Here is a 23539-nt window from a genome sequence, read left to right on the forward strand (position 1 = left end):
TTCCAATTTGGGAAGAATTGCAAAACTGAATATCAATGTACAGGAAAGACCAAACATAGTATTCTCTACATTATGGTTGTTCCTCAAACTCGGAAAACAAATACCATTAGTAAACTGTGAAACAGATTTTAGAAATACTCAGTTTTCTTCCAGATGAAACAGTAGGGGTCATATGATGAACTCATCCGTACCTCTTACCTGAATTCATATCAGATAAGGCTACAATAGGATGATTTGTAGACGGGATAAACATTCACCAAAATTACAAAGCTTTCACTTATTTGTTGTAACGCATATAGAGAAATATTTACAAAGTGTATGAAGCATTTAGCTACACTGTCTACGTCTCACCTGTGATGACAGAAGAATCAGCAACAGGTATTTTAAAATCTTATTAATGCCCCATATCAAAAATGTATTGTTAGAAATACAGTGAAGCTTAGTGGGAATCTTGGCGTATGGCAGTTCAAAAAGAGCATAAAAGAAAACACAGAAGAAAAGCAATTATAATGGCATGTATTATTTTCTTTCAAGGATACCAGATTTATTAGTGGTACCATAAAATGAGAATCCATGATACATAGTTGAGCCAAAGTGAGAGACAGAATACTCCTTAGGCACCCTTATGCTTTTTCCATTTGATATGCAGTTATTGCTGATGCGGTGTAATCACACTCATATTTTTTTTCCTACAGATGCTTATGCATCTTTAAGACAGAAAATATTTGATTTAAAGGAAGGAAAACTGGCACTGCGGAAATCTGTGCATTCCAGTTTCAACTTAAAAGTTTCCGTATTAATGATCAAAATATTAAGAAGAGATCTGTAGTGAGAATGCAATAAAATCCAAATACAGTCCTGTAGGATAAAGGGTACCGCAACTTTGTAAATGAGGTTCTTTTAATTTGTAATACTGGTTTTTTTGCATATTTTGCTATTCTAAAAATATTCAGAGAGTACATTTTCAGCAACTTGAGACATGCACTCCTCCTTATCCAAGGCCTTTCCTGTGTAGAGGAGTTTCCTGTGCTACAATGGGATTGACTGCTGCACCTCAGATGCAAAGAAACCATCCTTACAAACACAGGAAGGCAAATCAACCCATGGGTTCAGTTAGCTGTTCAAGGTTAAATGACAGAAATCTCCAAAATCTTCATGAATTTCATTTTGAAAATGTAAATCAAACAACTATTAGTAATTAAATGAGACAAATGTAGCCAGAGAACTTGAAGTGCACTCTTTGCTTGCTATGCATCGTTAGTAACGAGATACTTTTTTTGGTATCATTTTAAAGATAATCTTTCCAATGCCTGAAATTCTATCTTGAGGCAGATGTTGGTCAAGCAGGCACAACAAATAGAGAAGCTACTGTTTCCAACAAAACCCTCTGCTGGGGCAGTTGGGTATAAAGCATATCAAATCAAGCAAGAAACCTTCTTCTGTGCTAGGAGTTTTTAATATAGAAGAAACTTTAACAAATCCCTCGGACACATTACTTTATTCACAAACATGTCATTGTCTTTGTAGAAGCCATACGGGGTCAGTGTTTTCCCTCTTTCCAGAAGACAACTGCCTAAAAAGATTAGCTACAATACATCAACTACCAACTGCTCAGGAATACAATGTCAAGAAAAGATGGGGGGAGTTGTTTACTAATCAAAATACAAAACAAGAGATGGAGTTTCCCTAAGTATTTACAAAACAGCCTTAAAAGTTTGACCTGCTGATCCTGTTCTCCATTTTTTTTTAATTTTAAGCACTTCATGTTTTTCTTGATTGTTGATCAGTCTTAGCAAATTACTGCAAGAGCAAGATCATGCAGATCAGAACAAATACTCATTAACGAAATATAGCATTGAACATCTTCAAACACTGCTTTTTGTGGGTTTTCTCCTCTACTTTTTATGGAGGAGGGCCCATTTTTCCTTCTTTTAATAAATATTAATTGAAATAAACAGATGAATGAGACATTTTATGGCAAGCTTTTTGTATAACATATTCCATTTCTTTGATGATTATTTATTTTCTCACATACTTCTACAATGTAAGTATTTCAAATTTACACCAAGCAATTGATGCAAATTTTCTAGCTTTAATAACGAAGACTGCTTCATTAAATCAATTAGATCAATTAAGATTTATTCTGTAATATTTTGTAGATTGAATAATTAAAACATCACTACTTTTTTGCTATTTAAATTCATTTGTTTTATATGACAATAGAAAAATTCAAATTAAACTGATTGAAGAATTTCTTGTCATTTAGTCAAAGATTTTGTAGATCATTATAAAGAAGTGAAAATTATGCTATGGTAGATATGGATAAAAGTCATCTATATTCAAGATGTTCTAAAATTTCAAGAAATTTCAGATTTAAAAGCTAACTGGGATTTCTTACTGTGGGTGCAGCTGTATGTTGTGTTGCATCTTTTGGAGAGGGGAATAATACATAAGAGAGAAAGCACTACAGTTTCTGAACTGCATTATTTAAAGTGCAGATAGTTTGACTGGAATAACTACTAATACTCCAAAATTTGTGTACAGCGCATAAAAAGCAGCGCAGTTGTTGTTTCACATTCGAAAATTCACTCTCACATGGTTTCTAGTATTTTTCCCATTTTGCTGTATGATTTAAATGATTTTAACAAGTCGGATCATTGGAGGTGTCTACTACACTACAGTTACGAATCCTCCAAATATTGGCCTCCTTATTCTACATCGCAGTGCCAACAATTGTTCTTAACAGCCAGTACCATTATTACACCTGCGGTTATGAGCGTCATGCTTCCCTCGCAGAGACACAGCTAGAGTGTTTTCCTAATGTATTTTTAGAGATAATGAGAAATGCTACACAACGAACTAGAAAGAAGGAATACATTATCTGTGAGGTAGGGGAAAGAGGTACTGCTGCTTCATTAGGAAGACAATAGAAATATTTTGTGTGCCATATACTACTGCATGCGCGTGTGGATCCTCCTGGTGAGGGGGCAGGGTTACAAGAAGGCAAGGTCACCAAAAGACAGTGAGCGACTGCAGAATCCATGAAGGGGAAACTAAAGCAAACTTCAGAAATCAGTGCAGAAACCCCATCCAAACGGCAATTTTCTCTCTGAAAATGTCAAGCATTAAGTTACAGCAGAATACCTGCCCTGCCTGACTGATGTTTGCTGATAAACTTTAAAAAAAAAGTTTTTAAAAGTAAATTTTTTATCTTAAAATAGTACAATACCAAATCATATTCTTCCAGCACTCTGAGTAAAGTATGATAAAAACAGAGCAGACGAAATCTTTTAAAATTCTTCATAAAATCAAAACTTCTAAATGGTTTGCTCTCAGAGTTTGCTATCCAAAGTGTCAAAACAATCTCAGAAAGAGGAAGGTGAATGACAGAATATTTGAATCCCAGAAAGACACTTCAGACCTTACAATATATTCTCAAAGTCAGAGCAGACTATAAAAGGGAGATGAGCAGAACTTCCTGTATCCATGCAACCATTATTATACTATTCACATGTACTACCCACGGTCACATCATGATCAACAGACTAAGGCAATAAGGAAAAAGTTGCAATCAGGTTACATGAAGAGAACTGAATATCCCTGCTGATTACAAATGACAGCTGATTTTTTCAGTCAGGCCTGCCCTTGAAAATGCACTAACTCAGAGGACAGATAAACCCTCCTTGGAAGTAGGAGGACCAACGTCAGTTCCACTTACTTCACGTTCCGTATGTAAACAAATTAACAAAGTCTCAGTTTAATCTAGAGTTTATCATCATCCACTCTCACCATGAAGATCTGCAACATGACACTAAATATTCCTCAAAAATAGATAAGCACAGACCTACGTATCATCAGCTCTATCCTGAATCGAAAAATGCTCAAGTATTACATAGCCCAGCGAAATGAACCACAAACCTGCAGGCACATAGACTTCCATATGCTGATATTCACTTTGAAAACAACTATTTCTGTTGGTCTGCTACGTTAGTAAAAGAGCATCAGGCTTGAATTTGATCTTAACCTATTTGACAGAAGTCTCGACTATTCTTGTCTGCTCAAGATCCGCATTAAACTGAATTTCTACTGTACCATCCTCAAAGTTCCTAATAAATCAACAATGCTCTAAACATATTAAATACTCAAAAATAAATAAAAAAATAATAATTTAAATCAGATCAGTTCAAAAGTCTTCTTCACTGACACCATTATGCTCCTAGACACATGGGAAGCCTTTATTGTCAGCTCCCATCTTCCAGCTGGTCTCTGCTTTTGGTCTACCTTCTGAAAAATAGCTGTTCTGTTCCATTTTTTCTTTTTCCCTTCTTGAAAACGTATTACATTGTTTCCACCACTCTGAGTCTTCTTTTTCGTTCTTCCAAATACATAGGCTAGGAGAGACTACCTTGAACAATGAGTCTGTGTTCCACAAGAGATATTAAGTCTGGAGGGGTCTCCAGAAAAGCTATTTTACCACAGACCATAAAATGCTTCCCACTTCCCCCTGCATCAGCCCACAACAAACATAAAAGCTAGTAGTGGAAGACTACAGCCATAGCTAAAATGTGCTGGAGGAAAAGAGCCAGAGACCCTACAGACAATCTCCAATGTCATAAATGACATGCAGCTATTTGATGCATATAAAAAATATAGTTCGGAGAATCATATTAAACGACAGTAAGCAATGTGCAGCTCTCAAGAACTGGCCAATTCCTTAGACATTGAGCTGGCAAGCTACATCTGAGGAATTTATTACAACTTTCATATTCTGCAAAGAAGCTGCAACATATAATTTTCTGTTTAGTACTGAAAGTTTGTTATTTCAAAGTAAATTGTTTTTCCATTGCTCACCACTGTAGATCAATATAATGCTATAAGCTATCACTTTTCATGGTATAATGATGACAACACATTTTAAATTCCTTGATTAAGCCACTTGAGTAATGACAAAAAGATTGGACCTTTCCAAACATGCAAATACAATGAATCAATATCTGTCATCTACAGAAATGGTACAAACGTCATCTAATGCGATCACATTAAACAACATCCATCATTCATCTTTAATTTCACTTCATCATATCTAACGTGAAAAAAAAAAAAAACGCTATGAGTATTAAAAGTCCATTTGAAAAAAATACAGTATTTTAGGAACAGTTTACCACAAGACAAACCCAAATATCTACAATCTGGCTGAAAATTAAGCACAGAAATTTTTTTTGGATAAAAATTTAAACTTACCTTTCAATTTCTGAAATCAAAAATAGCATTTCTTGTTGATTTAACTAGAAGGTTTATAACAAAACTCAATCTTAAGAAAAGCGCGGTATAAGCAGAGTGACTTACCTTGTGTTTTTTTATTTTCTGGTTTGTAAATCTATTCTCCTGAGAGCATCCCTTTCAAAATATTACGATTAGTTCCAACAGAAAAAACGAGAAAGCTTTTTCTGACATCCTTACAAAGACTCTGACATCACTTTGACAACACCGCCATACTCTGAGCTCAATAATCAAATTTCTCATTCTGATGCAAAATGTTATCCTTCATGGAATTAAAAAAATAACTAAGTCATGTTAGTCCTGCAGAAATACTTACTATCCTTAAGAAAAGAATGATTAGTAACACCATGACATTGCTATTTTGGAAAAAAGTCTACCGACAAAATGGTTATTAAAATAATTTGTTTTAAGGAGAAGTGATGAGAATTTATTGTATGTTATAAAATGCTAGAAATAGGCCGTTTTTAGCACTAAATCTATTCTCCACTTAATAAAACAACCTGGTCTTCCTCTAAATACTTTCCTATGTGTTAAAGTCTCTGAAAGAAAACACCGCCCTAAGAAGTCAAAAATATTTTCCCTAAATAAGTCTGACCGAAATATAGGATGACAGATAATATGAAGATCATACCACCTGCAGAACTGCAAGGGAATGCATATACCTTGGAAACGGTACAAGTGAAAGGATACAAGTTTTGGTATAATGGGATTAATGATTTCAATGCACGGCTTGCATTTATAGCTGTTGCACGAACCATAATAGGAAGAATTTTTCCGTTCACAATAGCACCATCAAAGAGTGGACCAAAAAATGGAACCTGAATAAAAAATTAAGAAATTCAACATAAAGCAGGATCTTCGCTATAACAATTAGCAATCAACATTAACAATAGAGCACTCAAACATATCATTTTTTCTCCTTATCACTAGATAATCAGAACAGTTATTGTGCTCCATGCCAGACCTTTTCTCTTGTGGAAATACACAGCCATATAACTGCCTGATATCCTTGGTAACAGATAACACACTATTTGAAGAAAATTAGCAACCATTTGAAAGCTACGCCTCATCAAAGCTTATTTTTAACATTTTCTGCCAAAATCCTAAGACGAGTCATGCATATGATGTTTATGAGGTTCAAAGGTTAGACGACAATACTGTAGGTGGTAGTCAGCAAGGGAATAATTACATGTCCGTAAGGATGAACTCAATGTGCCACAGTCAGACATTTACTGGTGGACCCTCACCCTCCACTCTTTTTTTCCCCTTCAGTATGTTCTTACTGGCTGTGTTAGCTATACAAAAGGATTGTAAGACCTTAACAGAAGAAATCTCTGGTGAAATTTCAGCCTCTTTGGCATGAGTTCTGAAACTGATTTCAATAGGAACATAATTTGATTCTATATTGAGAGAAAAAGAGGGTGGGGAGGGTGCTTGTATGTGTATATGCATGAACAATATAATTAAACTCACTTTGAGAGGTAACTATATGACCAACGAACATCTACATGCTTTTTTCTTAATATTTTAAAACCAAAATAAAATTCTCATCATAATAGCTATGGGAAAGCCTCGAAAATGACAAATTGTGCACATCTATGCACGGACAGACAGCTAATCATCAGACATATCTGCAAATTCAGACTTTATGTGGAAAGCTTTACTTGTTCAAAAGTTACACTGAGATCAGTAGAAAACTTGGATGCTCTGTAAAGATGACACCCAAAAGGTTCATAGAACAGTTGGTTCCTATGCTTTGGCCTTACGTTTTTTTTATGATCAGTCATCACTTTGCACACTTTTCTGTGTGTGCTAATAAGGTTCTGAGGCTGCTAGCATAAAGCTTCTAAATAGCAAAGGTTGTGTATATGGTCTGGAATGGGAGCAGAATACACTAAATAATACTCTCCCTGCTAAGACGATACTCACACTGCAAAAGATTTTTAGATCTCTGTATTATTTCTGCCATCAGTCATTTAATGTAGTTTTGAAAATACTGAAATCTGATAGAAGGCACTCATTTTTCAAAGATGAGGACTTCATGTTGGAATAATAACATTCCTTTCTCTCAGCAGTTTTCTTTTTCTCTCTTAATCCCTCTGCCAATAATGCACCTCTTTATACTTAAACTATTAAGAAAAAGAATTAGCTATTAATTAAAAATATAAGTAGCCCAGTAATAACAGGACCACATACGGATATCATTCCACACGTATCATCAGAGAGAGGCAATATCATATGGAGGGATTCCTATTTATGTCATACCTAATTTATTAATCTTAGTGCTTCTAGCAAGAACAATGAAACACTTAAAATATAAAAATGCATGGCAAGTGACATCATGCACAGAAATTATTCAGTAGAGATACTCACAACTACTTTTACTCCGTCAGTGCTCGGTACCCTAAACCCCTGTTTTAAGAACAGAGGCTGCAGAGACATTCGAGCAGTCATTACAAAAAACGTGTGTTCATACGCCTAAGAGCTGAATAGTCTCTGCTTCATTGAATTAGCGTCCAAACTCCTGTGCAGAGTCAAGGAGGAGATGAAAACTGGCTTTGAGAGGAAGAAGAAAGGGGAATATGACACAGATGGAGAAAGCTGGAGCAGGACGTGATTCAGCTACCAAAGTCATGTATCAAATTTGATAAAAAACAGATTGCAAAGTTTAGCTTAGTATTTAAATTATTATGCAAAATATTGCGGCTTTGTTTGTAGTTTATGATATTGGCAGATATGCTTGATAGGATCGGGGCTCTGTAATTTCAAGTTCTTTCTTTTACATATGCATTGCACTCACTGAGTTCTTCCTCCTCCTACCAACCATTGCAACTGTCAATGTAAAAGACAGACTACCTCATTGGGTCAATCAAAAAAACCACAATCAAAACAAAACTCAGTTCATCCTAAGCATATAAAGGAAACACACACACACGCACACACACACACGCACACAAACAAACCCCTTACCTCAGGTTTTTTCATGATCTGGATACTGAACATGTGGTTTTTCATGGGATAGATAACTATAAGAACATCACCAAATTCTGTTGGAATTATTCCTCTTCTATAATCTCGAGTATGTTCAGACCAGACAATGTGTACTTCATCATTTCCTAAATGTCTTAGCTGGAAAAGCAGGGATAAAACCACATCAGTTTAAATAGTTTAAATATATCTACAGCCCTACAGCTACACTTCAGATTCATGTTCCAAAAGGACAAATATACTAAAAAGGAATATAAGAAAAATGAATAAGATAAATTACACTATAGTGCACTTAAGTTTTCAGTCACAGCAGTGGTTTATAGTTTTAGTTTGTGCTGTAACTTTTTATATACTGATGTCAATGACTTAGTTAAATGAAGAGACATGACAATATAGAATACTGAAAGGTAAAATTTTGTTGAAATTATCTTAGAATACTCAGTGATTCAATCTGATTTACTAAAATGCTTTCAAGTGTGCCATCACTTTTTAATAGGCAGCAAGTTACTAAATTCAGAGTTTTCTACAGGAATTTTAAAAGTATATGGACGAACATCTGTTTAAAAGATAAGCATCTGAACCATCTTTAACCACATCACTCTAGTCAAATTCCAGATTGGCTACCACAGACAAAAAGCTTTTTAAAGAAGGATAGTGAGTTTATTTTCTATGGCCTCAGACTAACTAAATGTTAATTTTCTGATGAAATCTGTAAAACTTTATAAAAGTAAAAAAAAAAAAAATTCTTGAAAAATTTCTTGCTCAAATTGATTCATCAAATCAGTGAGGTACCTTCAGTTCTAATCATATAACCACACCAAGGAGTATCATGAACACTTTTGAAATTTCTGCTCTGAGAGTCCAAAATGTCCTTTCTGGATGGTAAACAATACTATCCAAAAAACAACCACTAACATCGTGGAAAAAGAGGCTTTATGTATACCGATCAAAATACATTCATATTATTAAAAAAGAAGTTTCCTTCCAATATGGGTCATTTCTGAAAATTCAAGGCAGAAACTCATTTTTTTTCTTGTTGTGCATCATCAGTTATACCTGACAATTTTCTTCACCCACAGTTTTCAGTTTGTTTGGACGGCTTTAGCTAACTGGAGTTTGTCAAACAATTGTCTTGATATTATTCAAAGGACAGCACTGTGAACTGCTGTTAACAGGTAACACATAGATACTAATCTGAGCGCATAGCAGGACATCTTTTATAAAAAGAGGCAACAATTTTAGGTATTCATTTGCAGAATATGACTGCACTTTTAAAAAAAGCAAAATGTATATAGAGTTGCTAGAGAAATTTAATTGCAAATATTCGCTTGTTTATATTATAAAACCTTCTGGAATGCTATTTTGGTCTTAACTAACGGCTTATACCGGCTGTCAGTAGCAGCCTTAAAAAAAAAAGAAAAAGAAAAACTCTGCTCTTATTTCCCAGCTTTGAACTGTATCAGGCTGAAAACCAGTGCTGTATTCCTACAAGAAAAGGATTTTCTTCAGTATTAGACTAGGTAAAGATAGACAGTATCAATACAGAGATCCTGTGTGATGTCAAACAAGTCACTTGTTTTGTCTGGACCAGATCACACATATATGTAATCTACAATGATCACAGTTCCTTTGAAGTGAGTTTTGCTTGCCTCTTTTGTAGATGGCTGAATTATTTTGAACATCGTTGTTACTTAGAGATGTTCTGTGCCACTTATAAGCCCAAGTCAACAAAAGAACTGGTTATAACAACATTCAGGATGTTGAATTTTATTTGTCTAGATTAGAACAAAATCAGGCAGCAACCTGAATGGCTGATGTGAAGAACTGCATACATCAGTTGCAGAAACTTTGGATGACACTTAGGGATGACTAGCATTGCCAAAGACAACTAACTGTGGAATTTTTCTGAGGGCCTGAACCTCTTCTGCCTTCCTAAGTGAAGTGACAGTCAAACTATCTGTTGAAATATGATAATGACAGAAGGGCAAGAGGGACTGATGGGCCCTCCCTTAGAAGCAACCTAAAGACTCAGGAAGGATGAGACCACCTAACAAAGGAGAAAGCAAGAGGCAAGTCTGTTTAGAAATGAAGTCTTATGAAGCACGAAAAAACTGCATGGTCCTAGGCTGATGGGTGGCTATCTGGCACACCCTTATTGAACTGATAGCCACAAAGCAGAACTAGGACTGATACATCCAACTTTAAGACAGTTTAGCTAGCACAGTTTCTTGAGGGCATCATCATCTCTGAATTCCATTAGCCAAAGGTTGCCCCTGTGCATAGGTCCACATACCAGTTACTGAAACCTGCAGATGCAGAACTGGCCATTACATGAGAGTATTGAACACTACCCACCTAACAAGGCAGGACATCAATTCTTGCTGCACATTTGGGATGGATAACAAGACTGAGCATCACTACTGATGTATGCTGTCAAATCAGACTGAAATTGATTCTGTAGAGTGATAACAGTGTACATATAATTATTTCACAGGGAGGACAAGGGGCACATATTTCTGGATGCTAAGTGAACTGAAGTCATTAGGGATTTTTCTCTCCATTCTGAAAGTTTGTTTTATGCCCTCATAGAGGTGTGAGGATACATTCCAGGGTGAAAGCGCCAACTAACTTCAGAGGAAAAGGAATTACATTATTCCACTGAGTTCCAAGTCCTGCAAGATGTGTTTTGTCTCATGATCACTACTAAGAACGACTGGACAAAGACTCAAGTTAAAGAAAGTGTAGAAAGGCATCTCTGTGACATACAATGCACTGAGAGTCAAAATCAGATGGTGCAAGTAGGTGGATGATGATATAAGATGTGTATCCTGGTTTACAAACAGACGTAGAGTACTCAAGACCAAAACTGTGATCAATGCTTTGCTTCCATTATAGGAGGCAGAAAAATGACAAAAGAATAGACTGGTATACAAGGTTGGGTATTGCTGATTTTATGTTTGGAGAAGAATTAAGTGTTGGGTAAGTCATTCTGTTCTTTCTTCAAGAGTAGTTCAGAATAAGCTCTGATCCTAACATAGTGCTCCTTATTGCCTCTTTCAGAAGTCCTCACCACGGTCAGCAAGTAAAGCTGATGAGAAAGCTTGAATGGTGGTAACGTTACTCAATACCCTTCCATTCATGGAAGAGGTCCAATACCTGGAAATTGTCTTGAAAAGTTTTCCAAGGACTGTGAGGTTTTGCATGAACTTTTTAGAAAGAAGAATTTCAGTTTTTCGTCTTCATTTTTCAGTTTCCTATTGAAGGACCTTGAAATTGAGCAGTGCTCCACAACAAAGCTCTCCTACAAGCACAGCAAACATTAGAAGAAACCATCATTCACTGGAATTATTACACCAGAGAAGGGCCAGAGCCTGACCTTTCAGCTTTAATCTGGGTTCTTTATGTCGCGGTATTGGACTGGAGGCATCCCAGAATTCAACCTCCTGGACATGAAGGGTACAAAGATACTGAGCTATAGCCACCTCTGTCCATTGAATCCTAAGGACAGAGAGCAACATGGTATCCCAGAAGAAGGTGTCATCCCAATGTTATTTAACAGTATCAGATTTGGTGCACACGGGATATGCAGGTACCAAGACTGAAATTTTGGTAAACAGTTACACAAAACTAATTACTAGTTGTGCAAACCATTATACCCTTAAACTCAGTTCCTGATCTCATCTTCCTAAGATAATAAACTCTAAAACTTACAGCTTCCTATGTGCATAAATGACAATAAGCAAAAGAGAGTGCAAATTCTTGTTAGGGATTTCAAACAATAATCCAAACAACACAAATCACTAAAATAATGTCAATACTTCAAGTAACTGTTAATATACCAGAGCTGAAACATCCAGAATTGCAGTTACATATCAATATTCTAATACGCTAAATACTGTACAAATGCAGATCAAACTGTTTCGGAGAGTTTATAATCTAAGAGACAAAATGGAGATGGACAAATGCAAAAAAATACTGTAAAAAGGCATGAAAGATTAGGAAAATGACTTTCTTAGGATATAGATAAATGTCATTTGTGCATACGGACAAGAAAAGGCTATATTGCAAGAAATGTTACATAAAAAGGACTGAGTCTTAAGAACACAGTGAATGTAAGAATCCAGAGAGTGGACCAAATTAAAGATGATTTCTGGCTGTGGGCACAAGTGACAGGCACAATGGTCATGTTATCCATGGTGATCCAGAGAGGTGGCAATGAGAAAGAGATTAAGAGTTCTCTTTTAGCCATTTTAAACCTGAGCTGACGGGAAGACAGCCCTGAGGAGATGTCAGAGACAAACTGATTTTTTAAGTTTGCTTTGAAACTCTACTCCATTAAAATAAATATATAAAAATGAACAACATTCAGGTCACCTGAAATTTCAAATTTAACTCAAAATACTTTAAAATATTCTTACTCTATAGCCATCATCATGTGTCAGCTTTCCTAATACGTTTATGTTAACTGAATACAAAAGAAACGTGAAATAAATATAACCAGGAGGGATGATCAAATCTAATTTTGATGCATTAGTGTCATATGCTGTACATGTTACAATAGCAGCCAGACTTAATACTAAGCTGCAGGCTATACTGAAATTTCCAAATGGCAGATTGTTCTAAGTGATACCAAGTATAATTGAAGTAATAAACGATAGTAAAAGCAAAGCACACTGTCAGGAAGAATTTAAGTATTTACTTTTTAAAATTAAATGAGTTAGGTTTGGAAAGGCAAGACAAGTGAAATAATGCAGGGCTCAATTTACAGAAAATTCCTTTTATTTATCAGTTGCATTAACCCTTGAACTCTTGCCAAAATTACTGTAATTTCTAATACCCACTTACCTAAAGGAGGGAGAAAAAAGGCTATTATATTTTCTTATAACACAACAGCTAGCCCTCAACTCTGTTTCTTCTTCAGAAATGAAAGTGTTCATTATAAAAAGAACAGAAGCAAAAGCAAAAACATTTGTGAAGTAATGGCTTACTGTAGCTAGTTTTGCCCATTACCTGCAGTAGGCAGCCCTGCTGTCTAAAGCATATTTACCCTACGGTTGAATTTTTCATGAAATCTCGTTCCAAGAATTACAATTTTTCTTTTCTTTTTTTTTTCAGTAAAGCAATGTGTGTATGCAATTGTAACTCCAAAAAAAATTGTACTGATGATTTACATTTATAAACCTTAAACTTCTCAGTACATATTAATTCCAGAATTAAAAAAAAAACCTAAAAATACTGGGAGTTATAATTCTTTTATGTGGTGGGGATAACGTCTCTCATAACCTTGAATCACGCAATACACCTGAAGCCCATGATGAATTAGTGTTCTAGCAGTTAACAACATTACTACTTTTAATTTAAATATCTTTTATATAAAAGATCTTCATTTTCACTTATTTATGAGGCTAAGGAGGGAGGAGGAGGCCAGGTGGTAGGCTGCAGGAGCACATACGTGAGCTTTTTCGCTTTGTGAACTCAGAGTCTTCACGGTTTCATTTAATTCTGTTGCTTTCTCTGCAAGTTTACTCTTGCAAGTAGTGTAAATGCCTTCTACTCTAACTTTTAATTTGAAGGACAAAAAAAGGTTGAATTATAGGCATTAAACCTTTCATTTATAATTTGCCCATTAAAATATATGTATTTGACTGTTAGGTTCCTTATACGATCAGAAGGTTTTCATCCGTTCTTCCTGAATTCATGCTATTTTTTTGCTTTGTTCATGTCTTCAGAGCCCAATGCTTCAGAGGTATCCAAGATACTTAAAAGTTTTATTTACTACTCAGTAAGATTGACGGAAAATAAGTTTAAAATTGGCTTGACCTCTCAAGCAGCAGAATCTTGATTTTGCAGTGGCTGGACTGGCAGGAAGAAGTTTTGTTTTAATGTAATTTAATTTCCATTTATAAGATGAACCTATCATGTACCTCTAGGCACATCTACAATATAAAAAATAGCAGCAGTTCTAAGCCAACTGCTGCAAGTTTGCTTAGTTTTCGTTCTTTGAATGAAATAGACAAAGACAATGCATGGAAGATCTGTAGAGAACCTCAAAACTCTGTTTGTCTGGAGGTCATGAACAGTACATGCACTCAGAATAATTACGACTGTTAGCACACACAGAGCTCTCAGATGATATTAGAGGTCCACTACAGGGTGCGCTGGTGCTGGACAGCACCTGATAAAAGACATCCCTTTTCTTGAGGCGATCACAGCCCAAGCAGTACAAGTAGTTGCAGAACCAAGAGAAAGAATTAAGCCTGTTTCCCTACTCGTGTCTCCTGCTTTATTTGTTTGGTTTCTCCCAAGATGCAACTTCATTCGATGTTTTTCCTCAAGTTTGGGAAAACATTCATCACATTTCTCTCTGATGCTGTTTCACTGATGCCTAATACTTCTTCCCACACATGCTGAGTAGGAACACTAAGAGTCTCCCTCACTTTCTCTCCTTTACCTAGCCTATCTTCATTAAACACATGTGAAATTAACACCTTTGAAATCTCTATTAGATTCAGTTGAAATGGGCCAAAAGTTATTAGGGAAGGGAGGCCAGACATCAAGACAGGCACACAGACCTTCATTCACTGGGAAACTGGGCTTTAAAAGAACAATAAAAAACACACACAGGAAGAGGAGGAAAAGGAAGTCACACAGAAATGAAGTAGCCTGAATAAAGTTAAATGCCCCATCAGCAGCTGAACTAAGAATATAATCCCAAAGTCCTGATATATATCCTGCTGTCATATCTATCCAGAGTTCAAGTATTCTAAACTAGTGAAGAGTGCAACTGTGGGTGACAGAGGAGAGAAAGAGGCCCGAGGCAAACTGGAGTTGTTAAAAAGTCCAGCCGACACCATTTGCACAAGCTAGAACACGGGAGGCCTGGCCCAGCACTGCAGCCCGGCCGGCAGGAGCAGCTGCACGCAGATGCAGAACGCTCCCGGAAACAGGCACGAGAGCTTGCCTCTGTGTTCTGCTGCAGCCTACAGCATTTGCAAAATTATCTAAGAAAAGTGAGTCAGTTTTCACTACGACCCATCTTTTCCCTTGTCAACACTTTCTAATGCTCTAATTTAAACAGATTATAAACAAACATTGCAAGGAAAGTGATAAGCTGTGTTTTATAAAACCACGTTTCCATTTAAAAATATAGAAGCCAGTCAACTTACAGGACTACAACAAGAGCAACAATCTTATTTTGAAGTTAGCTATTTTTCTACTAAAATATATTTATAAATCATTTAACAACCTAAGCATTATGCTGCCTATACCTCATGAAATAAAGAACGGAAGGGACCCAGCACTGTGGGCACACAAGAAAAAATATTTTTAATAATAATAAAAAAAAAAGCTAAGATGGCACTGCGAGAAGTTAGAACTCATAGTCAGTTTATAATAATAACAATAACAATAATAATAATAATAATATTTTTTCTTCAAGTTGAACACAAAGAACAAAAAAGTCATTAATAATTGAAGTTTGCCAGAGGCATGGCTATTTCTCTCTATACTAACTGTCTACTATCTAATTTAATTACAAGTATTAAACTCCATGCTGAGGTCAACCAGCTTCAGTTCTTCCAATATTACACTTCAACCAGTGCTCATTAATGTGTCTACTGAATGGATTAGCACATCCGAAGATATATGTACGGAGGACAGGCGACAGTCTAATGATAGCCAATTGTTCATTTATAATAGGACACATGTTCTTGACCTTAACTTATTATCACTAATGTGGAATTTATTAAATTCTAAGGAAAAAAATACCAATACAGAAAACCATTTTTTCTTAGTGTGGCTATGGGAGACCACATCGCTATTGAGCATTTGTGCCTGCTCCAAAACAATATTCACTATATACAACAAACAGTGTTAAATTCTTAATTTTTAAGTTTTATTTTTAAAAATGAAAAATTATGTAAATAAATAGCATGACTCTTAAGTGAACAAGTCATCTTCGAAAGTATATTCTAAGAATATTCTAATAACAGAATATTAGAATATTCAAATATTCTAAGAATTCATTAGTCTGCATTTGAAGTCTCAAAGTACTAGATTATCAATGAAATGTTCTGCTTTTTCTTCTACCCAAACTTTTACCTCCCTTCATTTTTCACCGCTATTTAGGTGCTGTCAGCAACATTTCCAATGATGGCAAAAATCGGCCCTATGGCAAAATTAAAGTTTGGTAGAGAATAATGTATATGGCTCAACCTAATGCAACAAAATACAGACTATTAGGAGGTAAAGGTATTATGACATTTAATGATTTTTTAGAAAAAATTACTGAATTTTCTTTTTAGAATGACTTCTCAAGTTTTTCCTGCTTTATTATTAAAGGAAAGCTTGTTATTTAGATACCTACCTTTTTTGTTAAAGAGTCGTCTGAATCAGAGGGCATTCTTGTTGATACATGAAACATTACCTCTACTGTTGAGGTAGCAAAATATGGAGTGGTCAATCCAGTGCTTTTGTTTTTTTGCAGTCCTCCCATAAAACCACAATGATTTGTGAGATTTACCTATAAGCAAAGCCCAGGAAACATAAGAAGAAAAAAAATTAGATGATAACAAAATTATGTAGATAAAGTTTTTTAAAATGCATTTTCAAATAAATTCAAAAAATTGAAGGCCTTTTTCACAATAGATTCAATGGTACTATTATGTTTATCTGAAAGAGCTCAGATTAACTAATTAGACTGGAAATCAACTGCAGTGCAGTGTCATTCTATATTCCATGACCATCACAGATGCTGAGAGGAAGACAAGGTTAGAGAGCAGAAAGCGAGGGAAACGCTTACAGGATTAGTTCCTCGTTAGTTGACCGGAGTCACTTGTGTGCGCTTTTTGAATTTTTAAAAATTCTCTGATACTACATCAGCCCTGAACTGACCCCTGAAGAAATCCTGCATGAGAGCCAGACAATTTCAAATTGCCTTGCTACCTTCCATATCTTTTCCAACAAATATTCATTCTGTGAAAATGAAAAAAAAAAAAAAACAATGGAAGCTAACCAAAAATTCATAGAAAAGTTTGTAAGTGTTAACTCTATGGGAAATAGTTCGATGCTGAAATAACTGACCATGTTTAATGTGCTATTTCACTTTTGCAGCAGTGCCTAAAGAAAGTTATATCACAAATGAGAATACATTAATCTCAGCTCACAGGGGATATATTTGCTTTTATGTTAATAATAAGATCCAGAATTTAATGTTAAGAAGTTAAAATATCTGATATGTCCTCATGAAATATTAACCTAAATAACCTAAATTAATCTAGCTACTAAAATTAATCCACTGACAGAAGATACTTGAAGAAACTAATGTGATTTTTTTTCTCCTGAAGAATTGAGAATGTAGGAAAACATTGTATGTGATGGAGTGGGCAGAGCTTTAGTAGTTTTCTTCTGTTCCTATGGAAAAGTCAGACTCATTAGCCCCACAGTTAATCTAGTAGCCCTCTTACATTCTTAAGGTGTAAGAAAAGGAACAAAGATTAGGGACACTCGGACAAGTTGCAACAGGAACACAAAAAGTGAAGAATTACTGATATGGACAGCCAAAAGCAGGAGTGATTCCTGTGCTTTTGTGGGACACATCTGAGCTGAACTTTACTCACAATTCATTACAGTGGAAATTAATCCTGTGCAGTCAGAAAGAGAGGATGCAGAAAAGGAAATCCTTATAACACTATCAAGCTAATGATTAAATAGCGGCAGTTCTACATAGATGACGAGGTATATCACAGTATTTCTGCCTGCTGGAAGAGACATGAGAGCGGAGTGTGTGAACAGATACATGCTGCAGTGGAAGGCAGGGGGAAGGGAACATAAGAGAAACTGCATGCTCTTACTTTTTGGATTTTCAAACTTGAAAAAAAAGCTCACACTGTCATGGACTTAACACTTTACAGACCCACAGGGCAATCAAGATACAGCCTAGTCAGCATCTGAAAGCCACGTACAGGAGTGCACATTACTGAATCATCTTTGACCGCACAGACTTTCCGAAATCAAAAAAAACCTCATCTATAAATAGCCAGTATTGGAAATTAAACTAAAACCAGAATTCTTCTCTGTATATCCTACTTGCAAAACTGTACTTGTGAATAATATTAACAATCCAAAGAATTAGAAGATCTAGAGTGATTTATAATTTTCTATATAAACAAACTGAGGATAACATTTTTTTAATAAATACCTCCCAGCCAAGGCCGGCTACAAAATCCTCATAGGCTTGACTTCCCCCAGTATTAGTAAGAATGGAGTGTTTATCTTCTTGTCCCTCAGCAACATAAAACACTGCGATCTTGTGTGTCTCTCGGCTGTAAAACACAGGATGGTCACTGAATGACAGGGCCTTTGAAATCAATATGAAACCAACATATGCAAACACTACACACAGAGCAAGGCTTGTAAAACTCGGAACAAGATAGTGGAAGTATAGCGCAACTATATGGCTTCTTCTTTGAATACCTTCCGTATTTCCGTACTCCCATTTTCTTTTGAGAATCTGGTCTGGTCTTTTCTGGAGCTTGCAGTTTTGCTATGTGCTAAAGCATTTACCCCTGCAAATGCCCTTTCATCACTGACATATGTCGGATGGCGCTATCAGTATCAACTGCTACCAGGAATAGTTGGAGTTTTGAAAAACCTATAACACCGGCATTATTTACATTGCACTACACTTTAACAACATGCCTTGTGAATGTTGTAGCAGATGCTTCTTACGCTGATGAGTTAAGTACCTTTAAGTACTATAGCAATGTCTTCTGTTCCCAGCCTCCTAACTGTTAAGACAGACACTGGAGCAATTGAAAGCAGTTTCTCACACTTTTCTGACTCATTATTCAAAAGTGTGATGATCGCGAGAGTATCATAAATCTGCTCTGGCAGAAACGGTCAGGCTACTTTGATTGCATTCAGCCTCTAAAGCAAAATAATCTGCCTGTCCTCCCACTTCTAAAATTTTCCCTGCCCCAACTATTCTGTATTCTAATGTGTTATTCATCAAAACGTTCATAATTTTCACAGCTTATTTGGAGTTTATTCTTCTTCATGATACTCTGTTTGTAGAATTTCATTCTACAAATAATATCTCCAAATATAGTGCAAAATACATGGACTATTCACAATTTTTTTAAAGTTTCCCATCTATATAAACCAGAATCATTTAAGTATAAGTGCTCATTAAATAAGTAGTCATAAGAAGAATTTACCATTGTCTTGAGTCCAAATTTCTGAGTTCTCGAAGTAACTTTTCATTTTTCTTCAAGAGATGAAAGCTCCGTCTAAACAGAGACATTTGTAACACTTTTATGACCTGTTCAGTGATGGATACAGAACAGCACAAGAAATGCACAAGAACATTTCCACTTCCATTCAACAAACAGTCAACAAATGTGTTTGCCTTTTCAACTGCCCTTTTTAATAAAATGATTGAAATATCTTTCAAAAACATACAAGCAATTTTTTACTCTAGGACATCTTCTATATCCATTGTAGCCCTGAGAACAACCTTTACGTCTTTCCACTTTCTTCTGTCAACTTATTGGATCCAGCTGTGATCAATCTCCTCTGTACAGAAGAATGGACAGAACTCCCTGTGATGCATATATAATCTGCACTTCCCTATGCCAAAATATACATGCTTAGTGACAAAAGACACTCACGCAATCGACTGCTCTAGTGAGTGATAGCATTAAACACTGAGCTTTTGCTCTTCTGAATTGCAGAAGAGAACAGAACATAGCGCAACGATCACCCAGAAGCTATAATAATTTAAAGAAAAACACCCCTTAGTACAGCTGGTGAAAGGATTATTAGAAAGGCTAGCACTTCTTCCAATCTCCTTCCAACACTGTTATTAGAAAAAGACATAAATGGCAATAAAGGCAACAGGCTCCTCCCTTCTATCTAAACGACAGATTGAAATGCAGAAGAACCTGCCATTTTCCCCCTGGGCTGCACAGTCCCTCCCATCTTAAATACATTTGTTGGCTGGCCAGGGGTATTTTTGATTAACTCACTCTATGGTCAACTGCTAGGACACAGCAAGAGTTGCACAACTTTAAAAAGAAAAAAAAAAAGATTTCTTTAACGCTGGGTCTTGTCTTTCCTTTTTACCTTTTATCCCAAGAATTCATTCCCAGTATACTGAGAAGCAATCTGCAGTAGTAAAATGCTGACTGGGGCTTTTGTGAGGTTGGCTCATCCTGCTCCACAGCCCTCATATTTAAATCATTGAAGTGTTTTTCAACAAACTCCCTCTCTTCTGTGTGCTGTTTCAGAATTGCATTGATGACATCATTCTCCTGCTTTTCTGAGATGCAGACTGGCTGAGGAGCAGGAATGTTGAGTGAGACACCAGTTCTCTGTAAGCATTCAGGGCTTGTAACACCTAAATACTGCAAGAGCTCATCAAGGGCATCTTCTTCATCCCTAATTGTATCCCATGTTGGTACTGTGTCTCTAAATTTCCTTTTAACTTGGAGTGTAATTCCATCCCTTGCGGATACATCTTCCATATGCTCGTACGATGAAAGAGCATCTTCTGTTTTTTCTTGCTGAGATAAAGAAAGTGCAAAAGATGTTTGTTGTGATGATCCACATAAAGATGTTGGTCCATACAAAATGGCAGAATCCCATGAGTATTTGCCAGATAGATCACGCACTATAATTCTGACATTTGAATTAGCAGATGCAAGTCCAGCTGACAGTCCTCCTCCAGGCATGTCTTCTTCTGCTTGGATTTGTATACAAGACACCAGGGAAGTATTGTTTAACACAAAGAACTGCAGGTTTGGGTTCTCAAAAAGTTCCGGAGAAAGTTCAGGACTTTCACTGTATGGATTATCATTGTTTTCACACACTTGACTAGTTAGCATAGCAGGACCTCCGCTCATAGGATAGTGGCCTAAGTGGTTGACTAGATGTGTTATCACAGTACGAGCAGCAACAGAAATTAGTCCTTGTTGTATGTGAGTTTTCACTGTGAGAGAAAGAATACAGGGTTTAAAATAGAGTTGGGAAAACAACACAGGTTTACATATTTCTTTTGGTCCTTCTTCCTTGGGAGTTTTAAACAAAGGATAAGCGCTGCAGGGTTACAATGGAGTCAACTCAATAATGGAAAAATGTACGTTTTGAAGAATATTGGTCTTATACAAGAATAGCAAGATATATCATAATATAAAGATGCTAAGGACTAATTGTTTTACAACCTAACAAATTTTATTACCATACTTTTGTGATCAGTATGGTTCTTCTAAAATATTCAACATCGTTTCTTAATCTAGTGAAAATAAATCTTAAATTATTGATGAAGTAGAAACCATAACTGTGTTGTTAAGAAGTCCATTTTCTTATACACACCATTACTTTGTGGAAAACAAAGGAACAGACATGCACAAAACCTCCAGTCCATCTTAATTTCCCAAGGGAGCATAAAGCTGCAGGTTAAGGTGGGAATGACACCGGATCAGTTTAAAGTACCATATCAAAATCCAGGCTATGTATACCAAACACACTCTAATAGTAGCAAAATAAAAATAAAAGAAAAATCTCATGCTGTAACTGCACTCGAAAAAGTTTCAGGCTGGAAAAACTCAGAGGGAGAAACAGGAGTTAATTGTACCAAAGTTATGTAAAATTCACCTTGTGAAATCCATGTAAATACGGCTTTGCCACCTCCTTCTTTTTTGCATATTTCCTACTTGTATACAACACTATCTGAATTTGCAATCAGAATTTCTTGACCTTCACACCAAGCCCTGCTAGCCCAGTGTTATTGGATCCTTCTATCAAATCTATTCTACGTTACTCAGGAAGTAGAGAGTGGCCTCAAAGCAACTCAAGATATCAGGCACACAATCCTCAGCTGCTCACAGTGCCTGCTGATAACAGCCATACACAGAAGTATTACACTGCAGAAGATCATAGGTAGAAGAGAAAACAGGATCAATGTGGCAGAGCAGATATTTCCGCACCTCTCGCAACAGGACCTGGAAGCCCTGAATTTGTGAATTACAGGGGGAACATAAATCAAGATTGCATTCTTCAGGACTACATCATGTACTTTAAAATATTTTAAACATTGCAAAACAGTAGAAGCACGTCTCATCATCTTTTTTCTCACCAAAGAGCTATCAAACTAATAGGTTCTGAATAACCTGGCTTTTTCCTTCATGTATTTACTGAACGTAACCTCTTAGACACTTAACTATGGTATAATTAAATCATTTCCCTTTATATTGCGTATTTGTACAAAATAAAAGCTAATGCTTAATGAACAGATTTCTTTTCTGCAGTTTACGGTATAAATGTGCCTTAATTGGTTTTAACTCGCAAAATAAAGGCAAACTTGCATTGCCTGCTGACTGTCATGACAGGTCTTTAGCTTATGAAGCATTGAATGCATTCTGTTCTGTAATATGGTCAAAAGTCAACACTTAGTATACATTTGCTTATTTTTTGCATGGTTTAGGTAAAGCACATAAGAGACATTTGGGAAGGTCTGCCTTTTTATGCCTTTAGAGAGTGAGTACTGGATCTGGCCTGCAAACATCCTTTTACTGACTGGCAAAATTAACTTAATTTCTATACTATTCCAAAAATCAGGTAAACTCAAATATTTTAACGACAAATTCATTAAAAATTGGCACAAACAAATTAGATACTAGGGTGAGCTGACAAACACTGAAAATGTATTTTGACTATCTATAACCTTCTTGAAGTTTAAAAATTAAGAAACATTTAAAAACATACAGTGAGGTTGAATTAAATGTCCAGATATTGATAGCACACAAGGAAATTAAGTTACAGTGCCATCTGCTGAAATGTGAGAAGGAACTGTAAGCAAGTTTATACAACACAGAAAGAGAAAATAAGTAAGATGCTTGCAGTATAATTTATCAGTGCCGTATTAATCAGTACCTGGACAGTCCAGCTACTGGCTCATCTCTGTCAGGATATTTAGACCAAACCCTTAGCATCTGGTACTGCACAGGTGAATAAGAGAATACTTTTCTGAGATTTACAGGAGCAAGGACATGTGAATTTCTCAGCTTCTTGAACTCTCACACTGAGTAGGTTTAAGTGCCTTCAGTGAAGTCCTACTGAAAAACCTGAAGAAATGAGAGGGAACTGGTAGCATATGAGTTATTACTATTACTGTTTTGTGGTAAAAGCCTAAAGATCTCACCATGTAAAGGATACATATTAGCAAATTAATTGCTCCTCTAAGCACATCTCCATACTTGAGAGTTTTTGTATG

At 36.0% G+C, this 23539-nt stretch overlaps 1 protein-coding gene across 13 annotated transcripts in view; it reads right to left on the reverse strand.

The window, feature by feature from the left end:
* The window catches only part of RALGAPA1 (Ral GTPase activating protein catalytic subunit alpha 1), a 133423-nt gene that overhangs the window by 25340 nt on the left and 84544 nt on the right, over window positions 1-23539 (reverse strand). For all 13 annotated transcript variants that reach the window (XM_068946465.1, XM_068946467.1, XM_068946464.1 and 10 more), the window contains 6 exons: window positions 20392-21256; window positions 19485-19556; window positions 18467-18590; window positions 16634-16789; window positions 8251-8409; window positions 5971-6098 (listed from right to left, as the gene is read on the reverse strand). In XM_068946465.1, the coding sequence (XP_068802566.1) occupies window positions 5971-6098; window positions 8251-8409; window positions 16634-16789; window positions 18467-18590; window positions 19485-19556; window positions 20392-21256 (1504 nt within the window). The remainder of the gene's footprint in view (window positions 1-5970; window positions 6099-8250; window positions 8410-16633; window positions 16790-18466; window positions 18591-19484; window positions 19557-20391; window positions 21257-23539) is intronic.

This window comes from Struthio camelus, chromosome 5 (genome assembly GCF_040807025.1).
Source record: "Struthio camelus isolate bStrCam1 chromosome 5, bStrCam1.hap1, whole genome shotgun sequence".
Classification (NCBI taxonomy): Eukaryota; Metazoa; Chordata; class Aves; order Struthioniformes; family Struthionidae; genus Struthio; species Struthio camelus.